Genomic DNA, 23,025 nt, shown 5'->3' with positions numbered 1-23,025 from the left:
AGTTTCTCCTGGTGACGGATCTCTGTCACCGATTCAGTTTCTCCTCCGCAGCAGTTCAAGAGAAACAGCTGTTTTACGTCGGACTATTTACTTTTTACTTTTAAAACTATGGAATAAACTCATGGTGATCGACGAGCGCGCTCCGCGGTCGCTGCCCGGCGTCGTGTTACCTCCCTCGGGGCACCATGGGCCCGTAAGATGCCTTCTCTGTGGAAACGGATAACCTTCTCGGTCGCCTCGCTTCTCTGTGTCGGCTCTGTTGTCCTGTCGGTGGTGGCCCTGTCCACCGAGCGGTGGGTCACCGGGCGGATCCTGTGCAAAACCGGAGCGGAGATAGTGAACGCGTCCCATCCGGAGATGGATCAGTTCATGGGGGATATTAACTATGGTTTGTTTCAGGGAGAGAAGACCAAGAAGTGCGGTCTCGGGATGAGGCGATCTACAATATACAGTAAGATGCGCAGGCATTAGGCTGCACACAAGACTTACAGGCTGTGCAACCTCCTATAGAGAACCAGAGTGTAAAAACAGCATTAAATACAGGCCAGTTGTAAAAGACATGCAGGTAAAATATGTGGACCACCAAAATATGGAATAAAACAACATTAGAAAACCATCTTATTCACATATAATGACAAATACACACCTTAAATGTTTCCCTGACATAAGTTAAATGTATCTTTTCTGTTTAAAACACTTACAATTAAGAATATATTTAAAAATCATATTGAACGCATGTTGTCTTTTATTGTATTCAAAGGATGAGAAATATATTAAGACACATTTCTGAGACTGACTTACTGACTTGTAACACAAACACCTAAACCAACTTTAGAAAACATTTGCCTATTAGGATACATTTCTACATTAAAACAGAATATTAATTTAAGTTTATAAACGGCCTGTCATGTTGAGATTTTATAATGCAGCTAAGACTCCATTGCTGTACACAGTGAATTAAAATAAATAACAACATTAATCTGTTTGCCACAGTGTGTTTTTCCTTTAAATCACCTTAACTCACAGAAACCAGCAGACAGACCTGACCGTGTATTTCCTTCTTTCCTACTGTCCAGTTTTCCCAAAGCTCGTGCAGACATTGAACGGTGGGCTTCACATGATGGTGATTCTCTTCTTGTTCGTGGCCATTGGCTTTGCCCTGGTTAGCCTGTCTTTCTCTGTTTACAATGCTTGCAAGGTTCCCTACCAGAGCATCAAGGGGCGCAAAGGACTCTACCTGTGGAACGTCATTGCAGGTATGTTGCAGCCACCTTTTAAGCTTCTCTTTGAACACCTTTTCTGTCTCTTTATCCACAATCTATGCTCTTGTGTATTTAGTTTTTTCCCTCCCTAACTGCTCATCTGCTCTGTCTCCAGCTTTTTTCAGTGCCCTGGGTGTCCTTTGTTTCCTCGCAGCAATGAAGCAGCACAGTCTGACTGAGCGGGTGGCAAACTATCAGGAGAACATCTTCGTCCTCGTAGTTCTGGATGACAGCTTGGACTGGTCCTTCTGGTTGGGTGTAGGCAGCATAGCGACTCACTTTGCTGCCTGTGTAGTGGTTGCAATGAGCCACTTTAAGCTGCTCAGACATGAGGTGAAGAAACCGGAACAACCCACCATCTCTGCTGTGGACCTGCTCTACTGAAGGAGTCTGTTAGCACTTATACATCGTTGAAGGTCGTGGCAAACCACACTGACAGCTTTGGAGCCTATGTTCAGGTTTTGTTCAGCTGTTATTTAAAGTGTTGGCTGGAAAATGTTTGCTCACACAAAGCTGCTTTGATTGACTGTCAAGGGATCCTGGCACCAAAATGAACTGTCTGCCTCATATTTCTCTCCGTTTCAGTTCAATATGTTTAGTTTCTAGTAGTTAGTGAGCTTCCTGGCACCAGTTTGACATTACACTTGATTTTTAAAATATAGAACACAAGTATAAAACCTATTATTTTAACTTATTATAAAACTTATTTTGACACAGGGACCCTTTGATGTGGAGACTGGGTCTGAAGATAAACTAATTATGTAATATAAGCATATTAGTACAAACCAGTCAGCAATCTGGGACGCCCACTTTGTCCCCTTTGTAATTCAGCCTTAATTATGCTGTTGTGTTGCTGTTTAATTAGATTGAGTAACAGAAGAGCTGTATGCAGATTTGCATGCAGGAGTTGTAGTTTAAACAGAGTAAGACAGAACAAAGTAGACAGAAGTAGTGGTAACTCACAATACTGACTAAGAAGGTTATTACTGTATACTAAATATACTGTATAATAAATATAAAGTAATAAAAGTCCAACAACATTGTGATTTTCAGCCATATTAAAAAGTCTTGAAAGAGGATACAGGTGCCACCACGTCCTGAAAGGATGTGGAATATGAACTTTCCTCTGTAAAGGGCAGTGAGGATTATTTCTGTTCAAGACACAGCAGAACTTTTCAAAGGAGCACAGTTGTTTTCTAAAATGATGCCATGCAGTCATAATGTGGTTCAACGGATGAGGTCACAACACACAAGCAAACACAGGAGACACTGTTCTTTGTTATTTGCAGCTCTGGGCGACCTGATAGAACTCAGCCTTGATGTATGAAAGGAAGACTTCTGCACACCGGACTTGGCCTTTGAACTCTAGAGTCTTGTGCTGATTCTGTCTGTAGTTTTATAAATGCACTGTGATTTTGCATCATGATTATATGTATGACATGTTTTTAATGGATCTGTGTTTTAATTACTTTATTGTTTGCAGAGTAATGCCATATATCTTAATGTTATAGAGGAGAAGTCATTTTTTACTATAATTATCTTTGATTCCTGCTAGAAAGGATGCAACTAATCATGGAGTTTAGTTTGTGGGGAGTTTTAGAAATGAAACTATTGTCTTTTCATTTTCACTCAGTTTGATTTGATAATAAAATTCCCATCACAGTACACCTTAAATGAGTTTCAAAGCCACTTTTCCTGTCATTATTTCAGTTTAACAATCTTCCTGTTCTCTGATAAATCCTGAATTCATGTAGATAATAATAGTGAGCAGCACCGTTGTAGAACTAGTTTGGGGTCATTTTGAATTGTAGTGTCTTGTACACTGAGAGGTGTTGCTCATATTTACTGAGCATATTATACTGAGCCTCTGAAATGACCATAAGGTTGAATCAGCATCTTTGTTACACATTTATAACAATATATTTATATTTTAACTTTAATGAACTGTGCCTAATAAAGGTGCAGGCGAAGCCTCATGTCATTTCCAACTGCTGCCGCCAGGTGGCGACTCACGTCCGCTTGTCGCTTGTTGGTGACGTATAAAGAACCGCGACGCTGTCAGTTCGACAGACTGACTTTTACACATGTATGCGACCTTTACATTTCAGACTCAGTAATTAGGTTCAGGTTTATTTATGTACAGCAGATGACAATGCTTCTTCTGAGGAGAGCTGTGCAGACGGCGGCGCGGACAAAACACTGTCGGTCATTTTCCACCTCACAGACTCACCTGAACGACAGAAAGGTGAGCAGATTGTTTAATATCTGACACAGATAGATCAGTAACTCACACAGGAGTCGTCCACCTTCACACTGTAGGTTATTAGTGGGGGATTTTAATCCATTCAGGGGTGTAAACGTGTTTTTATTTATGTTTTCTCTTGTTAAAGCGCTTTTCTCTGTGCATGTGTCTCTGCAGGGTTTGGTGCTGGGAGTGTTTGAGAAGGAGGGAGAGGAGGACAGTCATCATCTAACAGAGGCAGCTGCAGGTTTTGACCAAAGTCTGTCTGGAAAACTCTCTGAACTGTTGAAAATGTGGGTTTTTGCTTTTTGTAAACTGATATCATTTGTTTATTTTGTGGGAACTTAGGACACTCTGATGGCTTGTGGGCTTGTGTTTCCTTTATTTCAATACATAAATACATTTCTGTTTTGATATTACAGCTCTGGACCTCCACTCAAAAAAGGGAAAAGCAGAGTATTTTATGGACTCCACAAGGTAGAAAAAATGTGAAATATGATTAAGTAAAATCAGTAACTTGACAATATGTAATTATTAGTAATAAGTAATTATTCCTGTTGTGTCCAGGACTTCCCATGTGTAGCTGTGGTCGGGCTGGGTAAGAACAATGCAGGAGTGTGTGGGGCAGAGAACTGGGACACCAGCAAAGAGAACATCAGACAGGCAGTGTCAGGTACAGTAAGAGATGTGACTTTGCTCAGCCAAGTGTTGGCTACATGGAGGGTTTGCTGACGTCTGTTGTCATTGTTCTTTCTGTGTTCAGCTGGCTGTCGGTCACTTCAGGACCTGGATGTGAATCGTGTGGAGGTGGACGGTTGTGGTGATGCACAGTCAGCAGCAGAAGGTGCCGTTCTGGGTTTGTTTCAGTATGACCAACTCAAGTCGAAGAAGAAGACCAAAGTAACAGCGCAGCTTCATGGAAGGTAGGTTGTTGAACCTGTTAGCATGTCATTAAAGCAGCATGTTACTGTGGCTGGATAGTGTAGCGGTAACATCGCCCAAAGTCTCTTTGGATAAAAACATCTCCCAAATGACTAAATGTCAGTGTGTCTGTATTAATTGTTCTTAGTGCAAACTTGGTTGCTTGGGAAAAAGGAGTCGTGTATGCTGAAGGCCAAAACCTGGCACGGCTGCTCATGGAAGCTCCAGCCAATCACATCACTCCTACTGCCTTTGCCAATATCATTGAGGAGAAACTAGCACCTCATGCTGAACAAGTCACAATAAATAAGAGGTTTGTGCATCATTCATCATGATTCATCATCATTGATATTACTTTAGATGTTACTAAAGTAAAGACACTGACACTGCAGCCTTGTTTGATGATGATGATCACATAATTCTTCTTAATGCATTATTACCAGACACTGGTCGGCTATCATTGCATATTGTGGCAAAACTTTTTTCTTAAAATAAAAATGTACCTTGTTTAGGATCATTTGGCAAATGATATTATAGGTAGGTAGTAGATATTTCAGTTAGTTAATTGCCAAGTACTCTATACTCAGACCAGAGCTTGTAACAAAACTCTGATTATTGTATTTCACATTATTGAAGTTGACATGAAAAAGTGGATGAAGTCAAAGAGGATTTATCTAATAACTTATGTGTTTATGTAGATCCCAGGCTTGGATAGAAGAGCAGCAGATGGGAGCTTTTCTCAGTGTGTCTAAAGGTTCAGAGGAGCCTCCTGTCTTCTTGGAGCTACATTACAACGGTTCACCTGACAGATCGCAGGCTCCACTAGTCTTGGTGGGAAAGGGCATCACCTTTGACAGGTGAACAGAAACAACTTCAGCTATCTCTGTCTTGTGAGCAGTAGTGTATGTAATGGACCAGCTGCTAAACACATCTAATCTCATAACAACATAGATGTCTTCATATTATTCTTTGTCGACAGTGGCGGCATTTCCCTGAAGCCATCTTCTTCCATGGATGCAATGAGAGCTGACATGGGAGGCGCTGCTACTGTGTGTGCATCTGTTGTCACAGCAGCAGCTCTGAAACTACCAGTCAGAATTATTGGTGAGTTCTGTAACACATGACATTGTTTTCTTTATGATTTTACAACATATTTTTATTATTTGACACCAGCAGAAAAAAATACTTTTGTTGTAAATGTGACAATAAATGTCTTAGCGAGTCTTTGTCCATCGTATAACTAAATCAGGTCTGGCTCCGCTGTGTGAGAACATGCCTAGTGGAAAGGCAACTAAACCAGGTGATGTTGTAAAAGCCAAGAATGGAAAGACAATCCAGGTGGGTGCACCCATGATGAAATGTGAATATTAGAAACAGATCAGAGTTTGTAGATTTGCATTTGTGTGTACAGATGATTTGAGTTTACTCTTCCCTCCACATACAGGTTGATAATACAGATGCTGAGGGCAGACTGATTCTCGCTGACGCACTCTGTTATGGACACACCCTCAACCCCAGAGCCATTGTCAATGTGGCTACGCTAACAGGTGGGATTTGGAAATAATTTATGCACACAGTGACATTGAAGACAACAAATTGTGGATGTTGATGTGTTGTTTTGAGGCTTATTTTCTTGTTAGGTTGAGTTTATTTGGGCTTGTGTCAGAGCTGCTATTTGGAGTCTGGTGCAAAACAAACATCTGGATCAAGATCACTTGAAAATGTGGGACCTGTTGCAGTTCGTTTTTGTGGTGTGAAAACAAAGTAGATAAACGACTGGAGTGTGATAATATGTAAAAGCTGCTACTACTACTATTAAATGCATCTGCTGATTATGAACTATTACAGAAACAATATTATGTGCACATTTTATAAGTGCCCTATACACTTACTGGCCACTGTATTAGGTACAGCTGTACAACCCTAATGTTATCCAGTATAGTGGCTCTTATTAAGATCATTGTGGGTGGTGGAGTTGTACTGTAGTGCATTATATTAAGAGGTGTTTCTAATGTTTTGACCTCCTACGCGCAGAGTCAGTTATCTTTTTTGAGCTCTTTGTGATAATTTACCACCTAAGCTGCAGCCATGTGCAGCATGATTTGCTGTCAATCCAGTGTAATTTCATTTCCACACGTGTGTTTATGTATCACTGATGTTGCACATTGACAGTTGCCAAACTGTCCAATCACCGGTCCATGTGACTTCATGTTTACAGATCTTGTTTTGTTCATATCAAGGCAGTGTAAACATTAAATGGGCCACAACTTAAGAGCTGAACTGAAACTGTTATGTAGATATGAGTAGTAAATGTAAAATTGTGGCTTCTTTTGTCTTTAAGGTGCGATGGATGTAGCTCTTGGCTCAGCAGCAACTGGAGTATTCACAAACTCTGACTGGCTCTGGGAGCAGCTGCACAAGGTAGTATATGTGCACAATAAATGAACACACAATGTCTCAGTGTCTCAGCTCCTGTGTTGACAAATCATGTGTGTATATGTGTGTGTGTGTTGTAGGCTAGTGTTGTGACGGGTGACAGAGTGTGGCGCATGCCTCTGTTCGAGCACTACACCAGACAAGTGACTGACTGCCAGCTGGCTGACCTCAACAACATCGGCAAGTACAGCCGGTATGTATCTACACTGAGTCAGCACCTGCAGCTCCTTTGAGAGGCACCAGAGTAGCAGAGGATTGTCCTCGTGTCTTTGTTTACCTGCATCTGACTAGTCTGTCTGTTGTCTCTAGATCTGGTGGTGCATGCACTGCAGCTGCATTCCTGAAAGAGTTTGTCACAGCTCCTCACTGGGCTCATCTGGACATCGCTGGTGTGATGGGCAACAAAGATGAAATTCCCTACCTGAGAAAAGGCATGTCTGGAAGACCAACACGTACACTGGTGGAGTTTGCTGCTGGGCTGGCCCAATACAAGAACTTGTGATGCACAAGACTCTCCAAGCCCGTCTGGCAAGATTTAAATGTGATTTTTCCACAAATACAGAGGCTGAGCCAAACATCAAGGATTGAAGCCTTTCCTTCAGAACTGATGATAGAAATATAAAACAGAGAAATGTTGTGGCCCAACCTGAATTAATTAAATGTTTACACACAGTAAATATATAAGTTTTTTAGACCTCCAGTATAAAAAATATTTTCCTTCCCACATTATTTCACCTAAATAAAATGTGAATCTCTTATGTGGCTACATAGTAGTTCATATCATTAGAATGTTACATAAATAAACACTGTAATTGTTTAATTGAGGTCATATCTCTGATGTTGCATGATGATCTGGCTAGGGAGTCTGGTTGGGAAATACATTTATTTAATTCCAGACTGTTGTTACACATTTACAAAAACTATCCAGGCTGCTGGATAGTCCATTGGTTCCTTAGGCAAGACTTCCTTACGCTTATCCTGTCTTTGCCTTGTACCTTGTATCTAACTTGTAAGTCGCTTTGGATAAAAGCGACCCAATAACTAAATGTAAATGTGAGGTTTTGTTGGACGTACAAAAGCTGTTGACAAAGCAAATGTTACTATTTGCTGTATTCTTAGACTTTCTCAAACATAACTTTTGTATATATGTTCAGTAATTTAAGGTACAAGCGAGAGCCTGATATCAGGTTTTGCAGCACGAATTGATAATAACGAATAAGATTTTCGAATAAGAAGTAGGTTATATCAGCAATCATATTAGATAAACCAGGGACATAATGAATGGTGTGTGTATTTGTTGTTAATAATTATTAATAGATCAGCTTCTAAAAACAGCTTCAGACCAACAACAGGTGACAGGTGAGTCTGTAAACAGGTAGTGTTTTCAGCGCATGCGCGGAGAGACCAGCCGCCTGCAACACTCAGATCAAGATGGCGTCGTCTATGAGCGGCATGTTTCCCGGCCAGCAGACGTCTGCTTCGCATCCCGTTGGGGGTCCTGGTGGACCGGGCCAGTCGGGTTTCTCCGCTACTACTACCAGAGCACAGGGAAATAACACGCTGGTGGATGAACTGGAAGCTTCCTTTGAAGTAGGGGACTAATGTGTTATCGTCCGGTTGCTCTGTGTGCTAACTGTTGGTAGCTAATGCAGCTAAAGCTAGTAAGCTGTGGCGTTTAGCTAAGTAGTTGTTTATTTATTGTCACTATTACTGTAGCTTCCCCTCTAAAAATAATCTATTCGGACTTTGAGTCTTTAATGACTAAACTAACTTTACGCTCAACTGTGGTTTCCTAACTAACCGCATTTTTAGCTATCGCTAGTTAGCACTAGCCAGCTGGTGTTTTCAGTGGCGGAAGCTCTGTAATAGCATAACAGTGTATCTGAGCTCCCCCATCCAGCTCCTAAAAACTAAACACCCTGACTCAGATATATAGAGTATATCCTTAACTGTCAGCTGACATTGATCACAAATTAAACCGTTCTGAGCTCTGGGTATAGCTCAACAATACTCCGGGGTTGCAGTGGCCGCAATTTTATGGATTACGTATGTAAATAAACAGCAGTGTAGATGCAATTGATTGCTCTGCATGCAGACCTGACATTAACAAATGGATGAAAACATATGTGAAGACTGGTAGTTTGACTTTAATGCAGAGCCAAGGAAAATGGGCACATTAGCAGAATCATGATCAGTGTTTTTAGTATCTGATAACTTAGACCAGAGGGAACAAATTCATCCCAGAATAATTAACTCTGTTATAGCAGCATATTAATGGTAGTCAGTAGTTTTAAAATGAAGTATTTGTGATCCAGGTACCTTTGGCCATACAGTGTATCATTCTTTGTCCCCCAAGTTATTTGGTAACTCATCTTGGCGTAATGTGATAGCTTAAACCAGAGCTCATGTTAAATTCATCTGCCCTTTTGCACAGACCATTTTATCATAGTCCAGACTGTTTAGCATGAGAAGTCACTTAGGGAACGTTTTTGGCACGTGTGGTTTCTTGCTCTTGGAGAAATGGTTTTGATAGCACTTTGTTAGTGAAACTGGTATTATTCATGGGGGAAACAAGATTGTTGTGGCTAAACAACATTTGGCCTGTCCTCAGAAATTCACTTATTGTTGCCCATGTTTCTTAAGTGAGCAGCTAGAAGGCTAGAAAGCTAAAAATGCACCATATATATATATATATATATATATATATATATATATATATATATATATATTGAAAATCTCTACATTCTACAGGCATGTTTTGCATCCCTGGTAAGTCAAGACTATGTAAATGGAACAGACCAAGAAGAGATTCGAACTGGTGAGTGATGTCCATCCCTCTTTTGTATATATTTGTTTCTTGGTTTAAGTTTGTGTCAGATTGTAGTATATATATTTATTTACATGTGTGTTGCATTGCAGGAGTTGACCAGTGCATACAAAAGTTTCTGGATGTTGCTCGACAGACAGAGTGCTTCTTCTTGCAGAAAAGGCTTCAGTTATCTGTGCAGAAACCAGAGCAGGTGGTGAAAGAGGTGAATTATTAGACAGACTTGCCTTTTTATTCTACTAATTTTTTACCCAGCAAACTCCTTATTGGCAACCACTACCTGTGTCACAGGTATAATTCATTGATGTTTATTTGTTAGACCTGGATTTGTGACATTCTGTCCACGTTTATGTCTTATTTGTGTCTCTCCATTTGTTGATGTGCCTTTTCTCTTCTCAAGTACATTTTGTTTCTCACTCCAGGATGTGTCAGAGTTACGTAATGAGCTACAGAGGAAAGAAATGCTGGTTCAGAAGCATTTGACCAAACTTCACCACTGGCAACAAGTGCTTGAGGATGTGAGCAGCCAGCATCGAAAACCCTCAGACTTTCCCCCTCCTGGGCCACTGGCCTTCCTGGAACAGGCCTCTGCTAGTTTACCCCCTGCCCCTTTAAAACCAAACTAACACGCAAACACACAAGTGAATTATGCACCATGGACATCATGTGACATGAGGAAACTGGAATTTGACGTTGTTTTATGTCAACTTCTGTACTTTGAGCTGTGTACTGTAAATATTTCTATTCTATTATAAAATGCATTTTTTTTGGTTATTTTGAATTTGAACTGAAATCTTTTTTACATTTTGACTTTTTAGTGATTGGACACATGCGCCTTTTGAACAGCTTTAAATGGGCACTTCACTAATTTTACACATGGTGAGAAGTTTACCAGTCATGACAAGTACAACACGGGCTGTGGAAATAGTATAGTTGTACCAGTAGTAAACTTGCATTAAGTTAAATCTTGCTGGTATGGTCAGAAAGGTGCCTTCCCCAGGAAAAAGATGCAAACTGTTGAGATACATTAGCTTTTTTTTTGCAGCTTGACTTGTATTTCTTGCTAAAAGTCAGAATGTCTTTGCTTCTGCTGCTTCAGTTTTGACCTTTCGATGTCGAGCCCCACAATTAGAAGTGCAAACTAAATCACCAGAATATCACTTTGATCATCAAAACATCTTGTGAGGGAATTTCTGAAATAATTGCACTACTTATGCAATTAGTATATTAATATGTGATGGATCATTTTAAGAAAATCTACTTTATTTACATGACATGGAGGTGAATTATTGTACAATTACAAAGATTACCTGCCTACAGCTTTCATTTCAGTGTCACTTGTATCAAATCATAATGGAGAAATGACTGAAGCAGTGAGTGAGCCTCCTGACAGCCTGGTGTCTAATGCATTCAGTGTCTTCACACCATAACGCACTTGTTCTACCCAGATTCACAGCTACCTCCCATCCACAGCTAGACAGAAATCTTCACAGATGGGCTCTGGGGACAGCTCTTTCTACAAAAAGAAAAAAAAAACAGATATGTGCTTTATGGTGACATATTTCTGCCAGAAAAAGAAAAAAGTGATGAAAATATGCGTTCATTCAAATTAATAATGGTAAGCCTTTAATACTTATGGTAGAAATGCCTCATTTCATTTGTGTTCGTCATAACTGTGGAGTATTACATCAAAAATCCTTTTTTTTTTTTTCCATTTAATGATACTGAAGGATTGAAGATTCAAAGAAACTTAAAAGAACCACAACCAGATAAGAGGAACAAATACAAAATCCCACATAATTAACAAATAACAATACAAAATATCTCAATAAGAACAAAGACAATCTAAAGGTTGATGAAATAGGTCAATAATAGTCCAGGGTGGAACGTAGTGCAATGGAGGGTAATAACATAAATAAATAATGATTCTGCTTCTCCCTCTACCACTGTTCAGTCTCTGGCTGTCCAGTCAGCTCAATGTGTGGTGGATGGGAGGGATTGCTCAGGATTGAGAGTAGTATAGGCAGCATCCCCCACAACCACAACATGTAGAGGCTCCGGATCCACGCCCAGATCTGAGCCAGCCTTCTTTTAATCCTTTCAGGCCACATCAGCATTATTATGTTAACCTTATGAATAAGTTACCAGGTAAACCTTGGATAAATACAATGATTTGTTTATTTGGATCCCCATTAGACACTATTTAGATGGAAACAATCCACATTATATCCTAATTTACAAATAAAATAATTGTTATACAACTAAAAACAGCTGAATCCAAATGTTTTCCTATGTTAGTTTCCATATGTCTCGCATAAGAATAAAAATAAAGATTAAAACATTTTAGACAGACAAATGCAACGTGGACGATGTAATCTGAATGCAAGTTGGTTTTAATGAACTTCAATATTTACTTGAAGTCAAGAAAGTGATAAAGTGGCATAATAGGACAGGTAGGATGTAGACATGTAGTTTTTAAAACTATACAAGATCTAATAGGAGAGTATCAGCAGATATTTATCTTTTAAAAAACTTGTTTTCATGCCCCCCTGCAGCCTGGAAGTCCTCCGCAGCCAGTCTTCCACAGATAGGGGGAGACAGTGCCTTGTTGTGGGACGCCTTGGCTGCTCAGAGGACCGTCTTTGCCGACATGTCGTTGTTTGTGCGTTTTAATCAGCGATTGGAAAATAACAGGTATTCTTGTCAGACCGCCTCTCGCACCCATTTACACCCAGGAGGAAAGAAGGGAGAAATCAAATCTGACTAAACCCCACCGGACGCTGCGTCTGGCTCCTGCGCTGCGCGCTTTTCTTTGGAGAGGGGCCCGACAGAAGCCGCCGTCTGCTGGGCACAACAGCCGGGTGTCACCGCGGCGTGTTTGCACAGAGTGTCACCGCAGTCGGGCTGTGTATTTACATGAAGCAGGCTGCTTTAACGGGGCTGCCGTCAGCCCCTGTCACCGCCTCTGGACAGATGATCGCTGTGATTCACGCTTGGATTTAGACGCACTAAAGACGGCACGGTGGATATGGAATGGTGCATGCTGCCGGGCCAAGTTTTCAGCTTCTGAAAAACACCGTAATCATGGATAATCATCCGCTGTAAGTGCAGAAAGCTCCCTCTCTCTTTCAGTCTGTGTGTGTGTGTGTGTGTTGACGTTTCCCAGTGGCTGCTTGACTGATGGTGCCGCATTGACAGAGACGGCGGCCAGCCGGTGTGGCTGCTCGCTGACCGGGGAGGGGGGCACCGACACCCGGGGACTGACAGCGAGCCTGTCGGTGCAGGAGCAGGCGGAGGGGGTCTGTGCTTGTGTTTGCTGTGATAACGGAGGTGTTTTGTTTGTGGCACAGACAGAAAGGATGTGTGTTCACTGCTATACGGGCCATGTGTGTGTGGGTGTGTTTGTGACAGAAAACAAGCGCCACGTGATTTTTCCATGAGCAGCATAATTATATGAAGTGTTGGATGTTTCATCTAGAAGGAGAGAGACCACCACTTAGTGCTGAACAGTGGTGGGAACTGACTGAGTTCATTTACAGGTTTTTCTGTGTTTTTGTAGCTGTAGAAATGGATCAAGATTTTGCATTCAAGAAAAAATAAATGTGTGCATTTATATAGCATATATATCTGCATTGTAATTGTATTTTCATCTTCTAAGTAGCCATTATGAACAAAAATAATATATTTTAGCCAATATCATACAAATAGTTTAGTTTCTTTTTATATTAAAGACATAATTCAAACTGCGACAATGTGAAACCCAGGTTAATGCAATAAAATATAACATAAAAACCTAACTGGGGTGTGGAGTTAGTGAACCTGGAGGCCAGTCAGTGAATGGGATTTGAAGTTCCAGTTAAAGTTAACTATTCACGAGAGGCGTGTGCTGACTCACAAAAATAGAGATCAAGGCCTGCTGGTTTGGAGTTTCATCAGCTCACAGCTGAAAAAATGTTTGTGTGTTATTAATTTAGTCATATTGTGTTTGTGGCTGTGATGACGATGATTTACACTTTATGAAGGTTTATGTTGCTCATTATGACCTCAGTAATAAACATATAGTAGAAGTCTCACCTTTCTGACAGTTTTAACAAAAGGAGGAATTATTTACACACAGTGAGATGTTTATGAACTATATGCATTGAGTCTAAACTAATCTAAGGTCTGACCGTTTTCAACTAATTCACACACAGTTATAGTTCCTCCTCACTCGGAGCGTAACCAGCTCTCGCTGATGAAACTTAACCAGATGATGACTGATTACAAATAAACTAGAAAAATGTATCACAAATTAAACATGTAATCTGTGTGGATGCTGACATCTCATTGTTCATAACTACTGACTTTTTGTATGTATAAAGTAAGCAAGACTTCCATATCAGCACTTGGTAATCGGCTGTCTCAATGTGCTTAAAGACTTTATTTATTGTCATTTACGTGTCTGTTCTGTCCTCCTCAGATGCACTAGACTTTGTCCACACACTCTGGACAAAGAAGATGGAGTCGAGAGGCAAGGTCCCGTCACTCTCAACCCTCGGCACATGAGGAAGGCGTTCAAAGTCATGAACGAGCTGCGCAGGTAAAAACTCCCTGTGTTCTGTTGTCCCCAAATCCTTTGCATACATCCATTTAAACTTTCACAGTACATCATATTTTCTCCCTCTGTCCGCTCATGCAGTCAGAGTCTGTTGTGTGATGTGACCATAGTGGCGGAGGATGTAGAGATTGCAGCTCACAGAGTGGTTCTGGCTGCTGGGAGCCCTTATTTCCACGCTATGTTTACAGGTAAGGACCATCTTCCATCCTTGCTTCACATCTGATGGGGCACTTTTTTCGTTTAGTGTCTGGTTTTCAGTTCCATAGCACACTACACAATCATTACTTTTGTGTCAATGGATAGCTGATGTTGTGTGTAATAGGGGAGATGGCAGAGAGCAGGGCGAAGCGAGTCAGGATCAAGGAGATGGATGGTTGGACTCTGGGCCTGCTGGTCGACTACATCTACACAGCAGAGATACAGGTCACAGAGGATAATGTGCAGGTGAATACACAAAACTTTATGGCCATATACATACAGTGTGTTATACATGCAGACAAAAAGTAACGTATCAGGCTGAAGAATGAAACTAACAGATGCTAAAACCATCTCATTTTCTTTCCATAGTATGAAATAAAACTGCCTTTCTCTCCATGTCACCTGACCCAGATACAACTAGATAGAGGAAACCATTGTTTGATGTCCTGCGCCATTTTATTTATTCATATTAATAAAATGCAATTTGACATAAAAAAGGGCATCTCTACCTTGAATTGAACTAATCTGCACTATGTAGTAAGAAAACAACAGATTTATGCAGGATGTCTTCTGTGCTATGTGTGTGCTTGACAGGTGTTGCTGCCTGCAGCAGGCCTGCTGCAGCTGAATGAGGTGAAAAAGGCTTGTTGTGAGTTCCTGAGCTCTCAGCTTCATCCGTCCAACTGTCTGGGAATACGAGCCTTCGCTGACCTCCATGCCTGCTCTCAGCTCCTCGCACAGGCCAACAGCTACGCAGGTTAGTGTGTGCAGACTGTGCAAAGCTATTTTCGTATACGGGCACGTGTGCGATACAGTAACTGTTTTTTAATTGCTCCACTGAAGTGGGCCTGTGTGCGTCCTGGAGGTTGTGGTACAGTGAGCGAGACAGAATGAGAACGGGCCTAATTAATGAAAATGTGGAAATGAGAGAAGGGGAAAAAAAACCAAACTGTGTTCGTCTGCATCAATGGGTAATTTGCTCATTTTATGTTTTGTTGACAGAGCAACACTTCACTGAGGTAGTTGGGAGTGAAGAGTTCCTCAATTTAGGCATGGAGCAAGTGTCCAGCCTGATCTCCAGTGACAAGCTCACCATCCCCACAGAGGAGAAGGTACACAGTCATTCTGCTCAATATGAAGTGGACCAAATCTAAATGTGTTGTGCTTAAAGTGTCTGCGTGTTTTAGGTTTTTGAAGCAGTGATAGCCTGGGTCAACCACGATAAAGATGTCCGCCAAGAGCATTTGGCTCACCTGATGGAGCATGTCCGTCTGCCGCTTCTCTCCAGAGAGTACCTGGTGCAGGTAGGAGTGGCTGCCTCTGCTTGTTTTTGTTGGAGCTCTCAAACTAACTCAGATGAGCTTTTCTGTGAGATTAGAGAGTTAATCACTTGTCAGTGGCTTGTCACTGTGATTAGATCACTGTTACAGAGTGTGCTGACCACAGTGTAGGCATGGCTGCTTCTTAAGAACTGCACTGTGTGTCACAAAGTGTCACTCTTGGTCCATTACTGTGTTTTCATACATGTCCACTTTGCAGTTATACTGTTGTTATCAGCTTTGACAAATCAGATCATACCGCTTTTCACGCCAATTCCTAAAGTTTTCAGTTTTTATTTTCGCTCTTGACAGCTTATCATACAGTCCTCATGACACTCAGGCTTTAATATTCAGTAACATTTCTTTTGGTCAGATGTGATATTTTTCTGTTGATGAATCACAGTCATATCTGTGACCCTACTCTAGTGTGAACACTGTACAACAACAATGTCATTTGTGCAAAAGTTGAATCCAAATTTTCTAAAAACTGCTCAGTTCCATTCCAGACTATGGGATGCAGATACTGAGAGATGATGATGTGCAATATGCATCAGCTCACAGATTTGAGATGCTAAAAAAACCTCTAAAAGTCTGATCTGACCATTCTGACAGTGAACACATTGTCAGAGTTTGAATATGAATCTAATATAGAAAAGATTGCATTTTTTCTTTTTTGTTTCTGCTCCTTCTTCTATACATCATAGATAGTACAATATATTATGATGTGAGATATATCATTGTATAGGATAAAAATAAAGTAGAGGATGATGTGGAGAGTTCTACAAAGTCATTACCATGTCGGCAGGCAGTGTTAGAAGCAGAACTTAAATATTTGATGTTGTGTATGTTCTTATTGTCTTTTTTATATATTATATTTTTATATCCTCACACAATAAATGCAAGTTGAACTTTTTTGCTGAATTTTGCTGTTGTTTCCCTCTCACACAGACAACACGTTGTTATGACAAGGATGTTTTATATGTGTGTCCTTGGCTGATTTTCTTTCACTGCAGAACAAAACAGATTTTTTTTGGCTGCACTTGGCTTCATGTTTAAAAAAAAAAAAAAAAAAAAAATCTATGAATAGCACAATAGGATGCTATGTTATGAATGTGGACGCTCCTGTGCTATTAAAAACGTTCATTGTGTTGTTTGCGATGCAGAAAACAAATCTCCTGCATGCTGTATGTGGTGTCTTTTGAGCCTGTTGGGTCCAGTTGAACTCTCAGTGGATTGTGGCCGAGCCAAACCCTGACCAAACCTGTCTCAGTTCTGTGGTTTTTGTGTTTATGATTACAAGCGTCTGTGTCCCAGGATCGTGCAACAGAGTACTTTGAGATACAGATGACTTTAAGTGTCACGGTTTTATTTTTGCTTTGACAGAATGAAGCAAACAACAGCATAAATTAACAAACTTTTATGTATTAAGCCACTGAATGTTACAAACATACTTTTGCATTTAATCTCTACCATTGACAGTCTTTACGTGACATTTTGAGATGTTTGTTTTCCTCTCTCCCTGTGTGGTTGTGACAGCGGGTAGAGGAGGAGTGTCTCATTAAGAACAGCAGTGCGTGTAAAGACTACCTGATTGAGGCCATGAAGTACCACCTGCTGCCAGCCGACCAGAGAGCTCTAATGAAGACTGCACGTACACGTATGAGGACTCCAGCCTGCTGTCCTAAGGTACAGACATAGTATCTACCTCAACATGAGGTATGATGGCAACTGATCTACAGTTCCTCATGTAAAGACACTGCTGTTTCTGTTTAGGTGATGGTAGTGGTTGGAGGACAGGCCCCCAAGGCCATCCGCAGTGTTGAATGTTACGACTTTGAGGAGCAGCGATGGTACCAGGTGGCTGAACTTCCCACCAGAAGGTGCAGAGCAGGTAGGAAGACTCACATTAACAAACTGCATCACAGTTAAGAGGCTGAATCATTTGAAAAACAAGAAAGAGTGAACATCAAAGGACCTGCAGACCAGATCAAATCCCTATCAGCCAATAAAGTGAATACCACCGTTAAAATGGGCAGGTTTCATTAAACATTATTAATGTTACAGTCAAATCAGATTTTAATCTAATATAGTTTATCTGCATAAGTTAGAAAAAATGTGTGATTGATAAAATATGCAGCTTACTGGTTAGAAGTGATACTGTATTTTAGATTTTCATGTACTGTGGGCTGCAAAGAACACATTTCTCAGGAAAAATGAGGCAGTATTTGTCTGCAGTGAATAAAAATGGGGCAGACCTTGTTGGGTTATTGCTATTTTCAGTCTAGAAGTGCATCTTTTAACTGGGACACAGCTGCAGACAGTCTTTTTGACACAACCTGAGGTTTTAATGATCAGATATTCATCCTCTTAGCTACACAGAGATGTGAAACTCCTCTACATTTTAAAGCAGCTTGCTTAGTGTGCCTGTTTGTTTTCAGTATTATTCAGATTTAGAGTTGGAAATGAGCTGAGTTTAGCAAGCAGCTTTGTTCATTTAGCATGCCCCCTGGTGGCATGCCTCTGATGGTCTTCCAGCGCGCGCACACACACACACACACACACACACACACACACACACACACACACACACACACACACACAGAAAGGCCTCACTGTGAAGACGCATGGAGGAGTTTATTAGTTTGTTACTAGGTTGTTACATCAGCTGCAGTCACTCTACATTCAGTTCAGGCTTCTTTCAACAGCTGCTCTGGACACACAATCCCCTTTGCACGAACCAGAAGACAATAGATAACGGTCATTTGTGTAAATCTGATCAAGGATTTATTGATTCTCACACCTATGCACAGTTTCCACTCTGAGGCCACCTCACCATTCATCTTCATCAAACCAGCTCTCTGTGTTTCTTTTGATATTTGTGTTAATTTTTCTTTCTGTTGTTGTCTTCAGGTGTGGTGTATGTGAGTGGGTGTGTGTATGCAGTTGGAGGTTTCAACGGCTCATTGCGTGTGAGGACTGTGGACTGTTACGACCCCATGATGGACCGCTGGACGAGTGTGAGCAGCATGCAGGATCGCCGATCCACACTCGGAGCTGCTGTGCTCAACGGACTCCTGTACGCGGTTGGAGGCTTTGACGGCAGCACAGGTACAGTTACGTTCATTAAAACATATATTTATTAAAACTTCAAACAGAGCAATAATAACACTTGTGACTGTTTGTGGTGGTTCTCATACGTGATCTTTGTGTGTTTGCAGGTCTGTCGACAGTGGAGGCGTATAACTCCAAGACGGACGAGTGGTTTCATGTTTTACCCATGAGTACCCGACGTAGCAGTGTAGGAGTGGGTGTTGTAAATGGTGAATCCAATTCCCAGTTCAGGTTTTGAGTTAGTCTTTAACTGCTGGATTTAGAAGGTGGACAATTCAATGGAAAGACCTTACATTACCAAGTGTTTGCTGACTCTCAGATGTCTCAAACTTTGAAGCTATAATTCCACAAATGTTAATGCAGTTGTCATTGACATACATAATAGCAGGTATTGGGATGTGATAACACATTTTGCTGACTGATTTTAATGGTGGGCTAGTTGCAGTTAACAGGGATTTCATTCATAAGTAAGATGCTAAAAGATCTCACTTTGTAAATAAACACATTTCCTTTTTCACCCATATGAAGTAGTTCAGCAAATATCCTACTAATCCGATTTCAGTCTTGTTGCTGAAAGTGTACTTTCATACCTTTATGAGCCTCCTTTGTGTGTTTATTCAGGGATCCTTTATGCAGTCGGAGGTTATGATGGAGCGACCAGGCAATGTCTGAGTACAGTAGAAGCTTACAACCCAAAAAGCAACACGTGGAGCTATATCGCTGAGATGGGCACAAGACGCAGTGGTGCAGGTGTGTGTGAGTTTGTGCTTTAATTGTAAATATACTGTATGCATGTATACATAGAGTTTCTAAAATATTAAAGATGTGGTTTTTGCAGATTCCTCTGTTAAACACTACATATTATAAAAACATGAAGGGTCAGAAATAGTTACCTGCACTTTTGAAAATGATTTCCATGATGTATTGTTAACATGTGTCCCATGTGCACTCAGGTGTAGGAGTGTTGAAAGGTTTACTGTACGCAGTAGGAGGACACGATGGTCCGTTGGTGAGGAAGAGCTGTGAAGTTTATGACCCGGCCTCCAACAGCTGGCGTCAGGTAGCTGACATGAATATGTGTCGACGCAACGCAGGTAAAGAAGATGATCTGACTGTCACGTCTCGTCTCCTCTTGTTAGTGTCCATTAATATTGTTTCTGTGTTCAGGTGTGTGCGCTGTAAACAACATACTGTATGTGGTGGGAGGAGATGACGGCAGCTGCAATTTGGCCTCTGTGGAGTTTTACAATCCAAACTCAGACAAGTGGACAATACTGCCGACCTGCATGAGCACAGGACGCAGTTATGCAGGTAAGTAAAACACCGACAACATAATTTAATGCAGCTTTGTTTTACATATGGGAAGAGTTTTTTGGCACACACTGACCACATTACAAATTTGATTGTCGACAACTGCTGTTGGTTTTGCACAAAGGGCTACAGCCTGACAGTTACTGGATCAAACAAATGTATGTGAGGAACAGTTCAGCTACAACATGCTTCTGAAGCTAATGCTAGTATGAGGCTTAAAATCAGTCCACTCTGCTCCACCCAGCTGCCACTCCACCCGCAACATACTGTGCTCTTTTACCATCTGCTATGCTCAGCCACACTCTGCACACATGTAATGTATTAGTCATTATCAAATTACACTAAATAAGTTTGGGTATATCTCTGCTATTGGTGAGTAACTAATATACCCTGTAATATCAGGACATCTGTCATAAGCTGATGACGATTGGCCCCCAAGCTTCATTGTTTTCTTACTGCAGCACCGTCTTACTGTTTTTTTGGACATAGTAGGTGTGTATCTGAAATGTGGTCATATCAATGGTACACTCTAATCATTGTTTTGTTTTTCAAATACAGGCGTGACTGTGATTGACAAGCCGTTATGACTGCTCTGGACGCCTGCCACTGATTCGGAGCAGATTGTATTCTGCTGAATTCTGATCTTGGATCTGTCTGCGATGCCAGTGCTTCGATGTTTAGCACAGGCACTGACACAGATGAAGAAAATGACAAGATTGTTGTTTTTGAGTTGGGCATGGTGATGAAGATTTTTGCACTTAACCTGAGTGAGGGGGAGCTGCAACAAACGGGGTCTTGAACCCGTGTTTTAATCCCCAGCTGGCAGGACTGCAGCAGCGACTGGACGAACCAGTTTGAATTGAAGCGCCACTGTACCACTGCAGTGCCATTGAAACGCCACTGATACGAAGCTACTATAACTGCAAAGTTACTTTAACATTAGTAATGTTAACATGAACCAGTTCTTAGAAAGACCACTGACGTAATCTGAGAGGAAGGCAGAGACTGACCATTTAGGACTGAAACTGTTGTTTCTCCTTCATTTTTATCCTCCTGAGATGTGCGGCTGTATGTCTGAGCGTGTACGTGTGTGTTTGCATACAAAGGTGCTCTATTGCTTGCACTGTGAGCATGTGTGTTTGTGTGCATCTGAGTCTCTCTGTGGTGATGCCAGGTCCGACACCGCATGAACGCACTCTGTCCGACCTCTGACTTTTACAATGTTGCAGTGTGACTGTTCGAGAGTGCCTGAATGTCGACCTACTGCCCTTCCCTTCTCCTTTGATATGCCTCGAGTGCTAGAACCGGACAGAGCACAGCTGGACTCGGCCACTGTTCCAGGACTCACTTTGGGTCAGTGTGGCGGTTGCGTGTAGGCCCGCATGAATTCAGAACGCCGACGTGAGAAGCAGTTGCAGGAAATGTACATTTCTTCTAAAAGGACTTTCACTGGAACACTTACTCTGCTGGTGAAGGAGAAGCCTCATTCATGTTGCCAAATACAGAGACAGACAGAGGGAGAAGCCGTTACGAGATGAACACAGTTGGATGTATCCGTGCTTTACTGTCACCCGGCAGCCATCTTAGCTGTGGTTGTAACCACAACAGTCAGAGCTCACTGCATGATCCCCATCTCTATCCTCTTATCCTCCAGCAGAACCCTCTTGTCCCTTGGTGTAGCAACCCTGTTAACTAATGCACACCCTGACGTACTATGAATGTGCCAATTTTAATATGTTTCTTCTTTTCTGTCTCTCTTTATTACTCTGCTTTACTAATCAGTTCTCTCGTTCTGGAAAGTGACCAAACATGCTTTTGATTTTCTATTTCCTTCAGTCTCTCTCTTCCCTTGCCTCTTCTATTGAAACTTGCTGTAATAGTGACTGGTATTGCTGTTTCTTGTCAGTGTATTGAGGAATGTCATGTAGGCTAATGACTTTGAAAATGTTTCATTACTTGTTTTTTATTATCATTAATAAATATGCTTCTTGTATTTAAAGCTGTGAAATGATATTAATCTGTTTTTAAGACTTTGCCAAATCAGTAAAACATTGAAATGGAACGAGCTGCGTGTGATATCTTAATAATTTTTAATACTTTTAAGTAAAAAAAGAGCGTTCAGTGAAGTTAATTTACTCATAGATAATACATTAGTGCAATATTGAGTTCTTTAAATTCACTGCTTTAATTTGATCCTACTTACTAGTTACTTGACATTATAATAAATTAACCATTCTTAGATTATAAAGTAGTTAAAATTTTATTATGTCATATTGAATCACAGGTATACAGCATTCAGGTCATTAAGAGTACTTCTACTTAATAAATAAAGGGCCATTTTTGAAAGATAATACTTGTAAACTACTGCCTTCTAATTTTGTGTTGTCCATGCGTGGTACAGCTCCAGTGATGTACTGTGTTGTTAATGAATGATTTAATTAATATTTATTACACTGCTGGGGTTCTGTGGTGGTCTACTATAGTATATTTTTTTATACACTTGGGAATTCCAATTTCCCACTCTTTGACATCTCTTTTCTTTATAACCCTTTCCAGCTGTATGTAAATCAACATTACTTGATCATAGATCCTCTGAAAGATCCCTTTGGCGAGGCATAGCTCACATAAGCATATTCTTCTTATGTGGAGTATTTTTTGTGAGTTGAAGTAGCTCTAGTCCATACTTCAAAACTAATTTTCTTAACAGGACTCAACGTGACTCAAGTTAGCTGTTTTTAGGTCATTATTCAAAGGGTTCACATACTTTTTCCACTAGAACTATGAGTTTTTTATGGTTGTCC

At 40.9% G+C, this 23,025-nt stretch overlaps 4 protein-coding genes across 4 annotated transcripts; all 4 read left to right on the top strand.

Moving 5' to 3' along the window:
- Positions 1-159: 159 nt before the first annotated feature.
- clrn2 (clarin 2) lies at positions 160-1,653 on the top strand. Its single transcript, XM_026360424.1, has 3 exons — positions 160-451; positions 1,077-1,256; positions 1,378-1,653. Exons 1-3 carry the CDS (start codon positions 199-201, stop codon positions 1,644-1,646), a joined length of 702 nt encoding a protein of 233 aa, XP_026216209.1. The 5' UTR covers positions 160-198; the 3' UTR covers positions 1,647-1,653.
- A 1,649-nt stretch (positions 1,654-3,302) lies between these two features.
- Positions 3,303-7,819, top strand: lap3 (leucine aminopeptidase 3). Its single transcript, XM_026358751.1, has 13 exons — positions 3,303-3,507; positions 3,682-3,797; positions 3,927-3,981; positions 4,072-4,177; positions 4,268-4,427; positions 4,574-4,738; positions 5,124-5,282; positions 5,405-5,529; positions 5,675-5,763; positions 5,870-5,972; positions 6,767-6,846; positions 6,942-7,054; positions 7,171-7,819. Exons 1-13 carry the CDS (start codon positions 3,409-3,411, stop codon positions 7,361-7,363), a joined length of 1,563 nt encoding a protein of 520 aa, XP_026214536.1. The 5' UTR covers positions 3,303-3,408; the 3' UTR covers positions 7,364-7,819.
- Positions 7,820-8,275: 456 nt separating this feature from the next.
- Positions 8,276-10,462, top strand: med28 (mediator complex subunit 28). The gene is made up of 4 exons (XM_026360139.1): positions 8,276-8,451; positions 9,613-9,679; positions 9,781-9,893; positions 10,111-10,462. The coding sequence occupies exons 1-4, from the start codon at positions 8,293-8,295 to the stop codon at positions 10,312-10,314; spliced, it is 543 nt and encodes a 180-aa protein (XP_026215924.1). The 5' UTR covers positions 8,276-8,292; the 3' UTR covers positions 10,315-10,462.
- Positions 10,463-12,350: 1,888 nt separating this feature from the next.
- Positions 12,351-22,223, top strand: klhl2 (kelch-like family member 2). Its single transcript, XM_026360138.1, has 15 exons — positions 12,351-12,789; positions 14,148-14,267; positions 14,367-14,473; positions 14,608-14,729; positions 15,078-15,240; positions 15,486-15,595; positions 15,671-15,787; positions 17,339-17,488; positions 17,576-17,693; positions 18,713-18,910; positions 19,021-19,122; positions 19,535-19,663; positions 19,867-20,007; positions 20,081-20,224; positions 20,783-22,223. Exons 1-15 carry the CDS (start codon positions 12,722-12,724, stop codon positions 20,809-20,811), a joined length of 1,818 nt encoding a protein of 605 aa, XP_026215923.1. The 5' UTR covers positions 12,351-12,721; the 3' UTR covers positions 20,812-22,223.
- The last annotated feature ends 802 nt before the right edge of the window (positions 22,224-23,025 follow it).

The sequence above is a fragment of the Anabas testudineus genome, chromosome 1, assembly GCF_900324465.2.
Source record: "Anabas testudineus chromosome 1, fAnaTes1.2, whole genome shotgun sequence".
NCBI classification, from domain to species: domain Eukaryota; kingdom Metazoa; phylum Chordata; class Actinopteri; order Anabantiformes; family Anabantidae; genus Anabas; species Anabas testudineus.
The sequence above is the reverse complement of the archived record's forward strand: the minus strand, read 5'-3'. Positions and strand labels throughout refer to the sequence as shown.

Bases quoted from the DNA above. Each gene is read 5' to 3' on its own strand.
- med28 (XM_026360139.1), top strand. From the start codon at position 8,293: ATGGCGTCGTCTATGAGCGGCATGTTTCCCGGCCAGCAGACGTCTGCT. The intron at 9,680-9,780 runs GTGAGTGATGTC...GTTGCATTGCAG, and splicing joins CCAAGAAGAGATTCGAACTG to GAGTTGACCAGTGCATACAA. The intron at 9,894-10,110 runs GTGAATTATTAG...TTCTCACTCCAG, and splicing joins CAGAGCAGGTGGTGAAAGAG to GATGTGTCAGAGTTACGTAA.
- klhl2 (XM_026360138.1), top strand. From the start codon at position 12,722: ATGGTGCATGCTGCCGGGCCAAGTTTTCAGCTTCTGAAAAACACCGTA. The intron at 12,790-14,147 runs GTAAGTGCAGAA...TGTCCTCCTCAG, and splicing joins ATCATGGATAATCATCCGCT to ATGCACTAGACTTTGTCCAC. The intron at 17,694-18,712 runs GTAGGAAGACTC...TGTTGTCTTCAG, and splicing joins CACCAGAAGGTGCAGAGCAG to GTGTGGTGTATGTGAGTGGG.
- lap3 (XM_026358751.1), top strand. From the start codon at position 3,409: ATGACAATGCTTCTTCTGAGGAGAGCTGTGCAGACGGCGGCGCGGACA. The intron at 4,178-4,267 runs GTACAGTAAGAG...TTCTGTGTTCAG, and splicing joins CATCAGACAGGCAGTGTCAG to CTGGCTGTCGGTCACTTCAG. The intron at 4,428-4,573 runs GTAGGTTGTTGA...AATTGTTCTTAG, and splicing joins ACAGCGCAGCTTCATGGAAG to TGCAAACTTGGTTGCTTGGG.
- clrn2 (XM_026360424.1), top strand. From the start codon at position 199: ATGCCTTCTCTGTGGAAACGGATAACCTTCTCGGTCGCCTCGCTTCTC. The intron at 452-1,076 runs GTAAGATGCGCA...CCTACTGTCCAG, and splicing joins GAGGCGATCTACAATATACA to TTTTCCCAAAGCTCGTGCAG. The intron at 1,257-1,377 runs GTATGTTGCAGC...CTCTGTCTCCAG, and splicing joins CCTGTGGAACGTCATTGCAG to CTTTTTTCAGTGCCCTGGGT.